The sequence below is a fragment of the Eufriesea mexicana genome, unplaced genomic scaffold, assembly GCF_001483705.2.
Source record: "Eufriesea mexicana isolate 0111107269 unplaced genomic scaffold, ASM148370v2 scaffold8076, whole genome shotgun sequence".
NCBI lineage: Eukaryota > Metazoa > Arthropoda > Insecta > Hymenoptera > Apidae > Eufriesea > Eufriesea mexicana.
In genome coordinates this window covers 526,892-534,404 of record NW_016915847.1, presented here as the reverse complement: position 1 = coordinate 534,404, position 7,513 = coordinate 526,892, and the positions used below count along the sequence as shown (strand labels likewise).

Sequence of the window (7,513 nt, the reverse complement as noted above, 5' to 3'; positions counted from 1 at the left end):
ATAAATAAAAATACAAATGTAGTTGAAGAAATATCAGAGAAAGGTAAAAGCAAGGCATACAAACTTACAGCAACGTGCAGCAGCTTCCGGATGGCCTGGTTGTTTCCGGTTCCGCAGTAGGCCATCGCAAGTGTATACATGCCGCTTCTTCGGAGAATCGGGTCCTTGTCAGAGCAAAGGGAAGAGACCAAGGGATCAGCTTCTTCTAAGCGACCATACATAGTGAACGCGATGCCCACAGCTAATCCTCGAAGGATCTTTTCGTGTTGTGTTTCTTGAGCATACTGGAAAATGAAAAATACAGAATCTTAAAAATAGAGAAAAATGATCTTAAAAGTAATCTTGAAAATACAGAAAAATAATATTAAAAGTGACCTCAATAACTGAGAAAAAATAATCTTGAAAGTAATCTTAAAAATGCAGGAAAAGATAATCTTAAAAACAATCATAATAATTCAGAGAAAATAATCTTAATAATAATTTTGAAAATGCAGAAAAAGAAATTTAAAAATGCAGAAGAAATAATCTGAAAAATAAAATGAAAATACTAAAATAAAAATATTAAAATTAAAGTAAATTCAATAATTGAGAAAAAATAATCATAAAAGTAATCTCAATAATTCAAAAAAGTAATCTTAAAAGTAATCTAAATCATTCAGAAAAAGATAATCTTAAAAGCAATCCTAATAATTCAGAGAAAATAATCTTAATAACAATCTTGAAAATGCAGAAAAAGAATTTTAAAAATGCAGAAGAAATAATCTCAAAAATAAAAAGAAAATATTAAAATATCTGTTATTTACTTTTGTCATTTACATTTATATTTATAATTCACTCACAGACTAAGGTACTTAACTCCATTTTAAAAATTTTTTAAAATTTTAGCATCAAGATACTTGACTGATTTATTTATACTTAATTTTCTATATTTATAATAAATTTCTGTTTTTTGTTTTTTGGAATTATCTTGGAGATTATCTTGACAAACAAAATCATGTTTCTACATAAGATTATGTCTTATCATACTCTGTGATAAGATTTAAGAAAACTTTAAAATATTTCCAAAATTCATAAAATTACCATTTACATTGAACAATGTATGTATCATTTCCTGACAAAAATTTATAATAAATTATTCCTTTTCAAATCACTGATGAGTAGTTCTCAATTTTCAATTGTCACATTTATCTCATCAGGTTTTAACTGTATTACTTCTTTATTTACACTAAATTTATTGATATTCACATTTTTGTGTATTAATTTCGTCCACATTAATTTAATCTACATTTATTTCTACATTAGTTCATATATATGAAATTTATCTACATCAATTTCATCTAAAGTAATTTTATCCATATTCCTCTTGTTAATACTAGTTTTATCTGCATCAATTATCTTTATATTATTTTCATCTTCATTACTTATGTCTATATTATTATCACATTTTTGTGTATTAATTTCGTCCATATTAATTTAATCCACATTTATTTCTACAATGATTCATATGTACGAATTTTATCTACATCAATTTTATCTAAAATAATTTTATCTATATTCCTCATGTTAATACTATACTTCTGTTTATATTAACTTCGTCTCTATTACTTATGTATATGTTATTTCCACATTTTTGTGTATTAATTTCGTCCATATTAATTTAATCCACATTTATTTCTACATTGATTCATATGTACGAATTTTATCTACATCAATTTTATCTAAAGTAATTTTATCCATATTCCTCTTGTTAATACTATTTTTATCTGCATCAATTATCTTTATATTATTTTCATCTCCATTACTAATGCGTATACTATTTTATCCACATCAATCTCTTTTATACTAGTTTTATCCATATCAATTTGTTTTACATTATTTTTGTGTATATTAGCTTCGTGTCTAGGAGTTTCGTGTGTACACAATTACCCGAACAAAGACAAATAGCATGGTGAATTTACGAGTTATCCCAGTCGATGTAACTGCTTCAAAGACTTAGGTTAAATTGTCGCATATTTCGCGATTGCACTGCATGTCATATGTCCAATTAGTTTCGCATAATCAATGGCCGCGAGATTTATTCCCCAATAACTCCAAACAATCCAATAAATACCCTAACTAGCCTCGATTTATTATTGAAAACCTATATTTCCTCTGCACGCGTGTTTCCCATACACCAACCCCATTAATTCCAAATTAAAATTGCCGTTTCTCGACGTTGTGACAAACGAAATTGTTTCCTCTGATTGGTTCCGCGTGGAGTGCTTTAGACTGTTTTAACCCTTTCGGTACGAAGGAGTTGGCCGCGGTTATAAATTCGTGGTACGAGGAAATTTTCCACAAAAGCAGCGAGGTTGCACTGTAAGGCAGTGTCAGCCTCGAAAGCGCGACAGCCTAAACCAATCCTCGGCCAAAAGCCGATTTTGACAGAATTTTATCTCGCGAATCAAACGGAAAAGCGAACAAAACAGACTTGACGCTTAACGTTTTAAAATCACATTTATTTCTTCACAGTGTATTAATTAAAGTAAATGGCAATGATATAAATAATTTGTTGCAATATCACAAAATTAAAATAAATAATAAAATTAATAGTATAACATAATAAATAACAAAACTAATTGTTAAGCCTTGGAATGTCATGCCCCATACCAATAAATAGGTCTATTCAACTAACCTATGAACCTATAGAATTTTATAGGTTATTGAACAGATCAGACCACCGAACAGTCATCGCGATAAAACAACCCTTACCTGCTCTAGACCTTAACCCTTTCGGCACTACTGCTGCCACATGGCGGCATCCACGGAAAGCTCCGTGTGTACTACTGCCGTCTATCGGCGGCGTCCACGAAACGTTCTCTGGGTACTATCGCCGCACGGGCTAAAATCGGCAGTTATGGCAGGTTATGTGGATATGATTACTCTCTATAGTACGCATTACTTTACTGTCCTCTGTTTAATGTTCCGGCTACTCTAATTGTCGCGTCGCGATCGAAATTCTCGTATTTCCGACGGGTTGTAAGACCGTCCCGCGACTACGACACGTGTTGCCCGCCAAATTAATATTGGCAACTGTTTAAGTTGTACGAGCGGAAAAGAGTCGTGTCTACGACGTTCGACGTTTAGAAAAGAACGTGGCGTGTTGTTGATTTGAATCGGTTAGACGGAGTGTTTGAAGAGAACCGTGTCTCTGAGGACTCGAACCGAACTGTTTGATGTTTCGAGAAGAAGTGTCTTTTAGAGAACCCGTGTTTCTTGGATCTCGTACGGAACTGAGCTCCTCGATCTTCCTAAGATCGGCCTTAGGAGAAATCGGGAGTTCGGCAAATATGATTGGCTTCCAACGTGTGCGGACCACGTGGAGCCCTCAGGCCTATTGTCAGCCAAGTCTTAAGAGCCGTCGCCTAATTTCGTTAAATTAGGGATTTCCAGGATTCTCGTGTTCCGCGACACGAGAAGTCAAAGAAAAAAGGTAAAGCATTCAAACATGCTAAAGGCATGGAGCGGAAAATTCCGATGCCGAATTGTTCGACTCCAAGACCTGGCTGTTGGAAGACCGTAACGGGTCTTCCTTGTTCCACGACGGAACAAGCGTAGTGAAAACGAAGGAAATCTTCGTCACACGAGGGAACAACACGTGAAATTTATTTAAGGTAATGTGAAAAAGATGAAGTGCCGACTTGGTCAAGACTGAAACTCTCGTTTCGAGCAACCGTGTATTTAAATTGATTCTATGAATGAAAATGAAGTTTTAGAAGGAAGATGTACGGCGTGAATGTGTAGCACAGGCACGTTGGTAGTTTCAAAGTGCACTTCGGCGGAAAGGTGAGTGGATTAGCCATGGAGAACTAAAAAAGGACCAATGAGCACAAAGCGAAAAGTGAAAGAGCAAAGAGAGGTAAAAGCAAGGATATTTGGCAAGGAGAAAAACTCGAATGTTTTTAAAAATGAAAACACGTCCGAAAAAGGCAGCCATTTAGTCTTCTAGACTCGATTCAAACTTATTCAAAGAAAGAACCTCGTTATTAAAATATCTATGTTAAAAAATAATTAATACATGATTAATACAACAAAAATTTGTTGCCATAAAAGTGGAAGATTTTTAAAAATGAAAACACATCTGAAGAAATTAATGCAAAATGAAGGCATTTAATCTCCTAGACACGATTCAAATTTATTATAAAAAATATTGAAACTTGATACAACAAAGATGTACTATTAAAAAACTGGAATATTTTTAAAAATGAAAACACGTCTAAAAAGAAGCAGCCATTTAGTCTTCTGGATTCAATTGAAACATATTCAAAGAAAGAACCTTGTTATTAAAAAGTCCATCTTAAAAAATAATTAATACATAATTAATACAACAAAAATTTCTTGCCACAGAACTGGAAGATTTTTAAAAATGAAAACATATCTGAAGAAATTAATGCAAAATGAAGGCATTTAGTCTCCTAGACATGATTCAAATTTATTACAAAAATGAATTTATTACAAGAAATATTGAAACTTAATGCAACAAAGATTTATTATTAAAAAATTGGAAGGTCTTTAAAAATGAAAACTCATTTGGAGAAATTAATACAAACTGCAGCAATTTTAGTTTTCTAGACTCAATTTAGACCTATTATAAATGGGACCTAATTATTAGAATATATTCAAACTTAATGCAAAGAAAACTTATTATTAAAAATATTGGAAGGTTTGTAAAAGTGAAAATACATCTGAAGAAATTAATGCAAAATGAAGACGTTTAGTCTGCTAGACTCGATTCAAATTAATTACAAAAATGAATTTATTATAAGAAATATTGAGACCTAATGCAAGAAAGATTTATTATTAAAAAACTGGAAAGTTTTTAAAAATGAAAAACTTCTCAATGGAAAATTTGAAAATCTGGAAAAATTAATACAAAATGCAGCAATTTTAGTCTTCTAGACCCAATTCAGATCTATTATAAATGGGACCTAATTATTAGAATATATTTAAACTTAATGCAAAGAAAATTTATTATCAAAAAATAAATTAATTGATACAAAATGAAGAAATTTGTACTCAATTCAAATCTAATATTAATTATTACATTTCAATCTATTAATTGAGTCACTCAAGGTCTGATCCTTTTCTGAATATTTCTTAATTTTAACAGCAAAATACATAATTTATATTTAATTTTTGAAAAATCATGCATATCTATTATAAATAAAATTTAGAAACTAACAAATTTTATCATACTATAGATATTAAATGAACACCTCAACTTTGTGAAAATTCCCTAATTTTAATAGGAAAATACATATCATCATTGTTTTCTAGAAATCCAAGAACCAAATTCGATGAACATGATCAATCTGACTACTATATAACTCGATTGCAAGTCCTTTGAAACTTGTAATTTATAACATTTTCTAGCATTTTTAGTAAACTATACCTCAACAATTTAATTATTGTCCTCTCATATCACAAATATTTACTATCTCTGCAAATAATCTAATTTTCCTCTTAGCAACCAATGTATCATTAATTCAGGTATGTCAATAATCTTCAACGATTAGATCAACATAGATTACATAACCTTTACAAACACATTCTCCAAACCAATCTTTAATTCATTGCATTCCCGAAGAAAAAAGCAAAAATGCCATTCCTTTCGACATCCACACAGATCCTCCTTTCCATTTCCACCACAATCGACTGATAAAGACACAAAAACGATAGAACGTGAAGAACACGCTTGGTAATTAACCGTATCATCGCTTAATTACTCCATCTCGATGCTTATCAACCTCTCGAGATAAGGAAGGCTCGGAGAAACAGGATCCTGGAGGACGCGGGGATCCGAGCGGCCGCCATTTTGTCGACCGCTCGCAGCGCCGTAAGTGCGCCGCCATTTCGATCAACGCTGCTCCAGAGCCTTAGATACTACGTCGTTCGTTTTTCACTCGAAGCACAACGGAGTGGCATGTGACAAGGAAATCTTGGCATGTTTCCACGTCGTAACGATATTCGCCCACGTGTCGGACAGGTGAAACAGCCCTGACAAATCGGTGCAGTTTGTTCTGCACCTATTTGCCCGTCGACAGTAAGTGGATTTCGTCGTTACTCGGCGTGGAATCGTATGGTAAAGAAATGCCACGTCGCATGGACCCCGTTATTTCGCGAACGGGAGTCTAGCAAACAAATGGACCGAGATTATGCGTGAAGTCTCAGCGGAAACTGTGGTGATATAACCGAGCCATGCATCGTTCTTTCGTTCCTCTTTCTTCGGGTACACTAGGATGCATAATGCTTCTGCGATGGAATGGACATTTTTCAGTTCTCTGTCTCTCCTCTTGCCAGTAATGTGAAAATAACGAGGTACGATGAAGAGATCTAGAATGACCGAATTATTAGAGAGGTCTCGGTTGTTAATTGACATACAACAGTCTTTGATAAGCCTGGTCAAAAATTCCAAGTTATTTGAATCACTTATTTCAAAAACTTTAATTTGTACCTAATATTTTGGTGATCTTGATACTCCTGGTATTTATTTTACTAACAAGGATTGAGCGAAGTTGTCTTGTAGTTTTGGTTGCTTTGGCGTGTGCTAACGCTAAATGCTTAGGTTGCTTTAGTGTTTGATAAGCCTGGTCAAAAATTCCAAGTTATTTGAATCACTTATTTCAAAAACTTTAATTTGTACCTAATATTTTGGTGATCTTGATACTCCTGGTATTTATTTTTCTAACAAGGACTGAGCAAAGTTGTCTTGTAGTTTTGGTTGCTTTAGGTTGCATCTGTGCAGGAAAATAGATGCTAGAAAATATCTCGTAGTGAAATTTTTGATCCAGTCGACTGGAAACTAGTTCGAAGACCTAGACCTAACCCAAATTCTTTGAATTAGAATGCTGAGAAATGTTAGAACGCATCTATTCTTATCATCGAGCAGCAGAGATCGAATCATTAAGCTGTCGTTAGGCTTTGATGCTTCTCTGGTCGTAAAATAATGAAAATTATGGAAAATAGGTGGAAACGATAATTTCCAAAAATAACAGATGACTAAATACAGGTTGTGAAATTTAAAGAAGAGTCTGAAATTAGAATGATCAAATAATTTCTTACTTATATATATTATTCTTTTTCTATCATGCGAAGAATGATCGTTTTATTGCCTATATTATAATGAACATTTCAAAACTTGCTTTCTTTGACGTGTCAGGAAGAGAGATTACGCTAAACAAGAATTAAGCCTGCAATTTATAGATTTTTCCGCATATTGCAGACTATTTCAGTCCACTGATTGCGATTCGAAAATGAATCATCAGCCATTGTAGGAAGCATGAATTAAAAATACGATAATCCAATGCAATAAATTTCAATCCCTGTATTTCAGTTTCGATCAGATTAATCATTTATCTCAGATAAAGTCAATTTATATGCTACATTGAAAATAACAGCTATATCTTGAAATCAAAGCAATAATTCAATTTCTCTTGTTCTACATTATTAAAAAGAAAAAAAAGAAAATATTATA

The 7,513-nt window shown here is 32.8% G+C and overlaps 1 protein-coding gene across 1 annotated transcript in view; it reads right to left on the bottom strand.

Moving 5' to 3' along the window:
* Rpn2 (Regulatory particle non-ATPase 2) overlaps window positions 1–7,513 on the bottom strand; it is a 182,328-nt gene that overhangs the window by 166,911 nt on the left and 7,904 nt on the right. Inside the window, exon 9 of the mRNA XM_017907450.1 lies at window positions 69–284. Within this exon, the coding sequence (XP_017762939.1) occupies window positions 69–284 (216 nt within the window). The remainder of the gene's footprint in view (window positions 1–68; window positions 285–7,513) is intronic.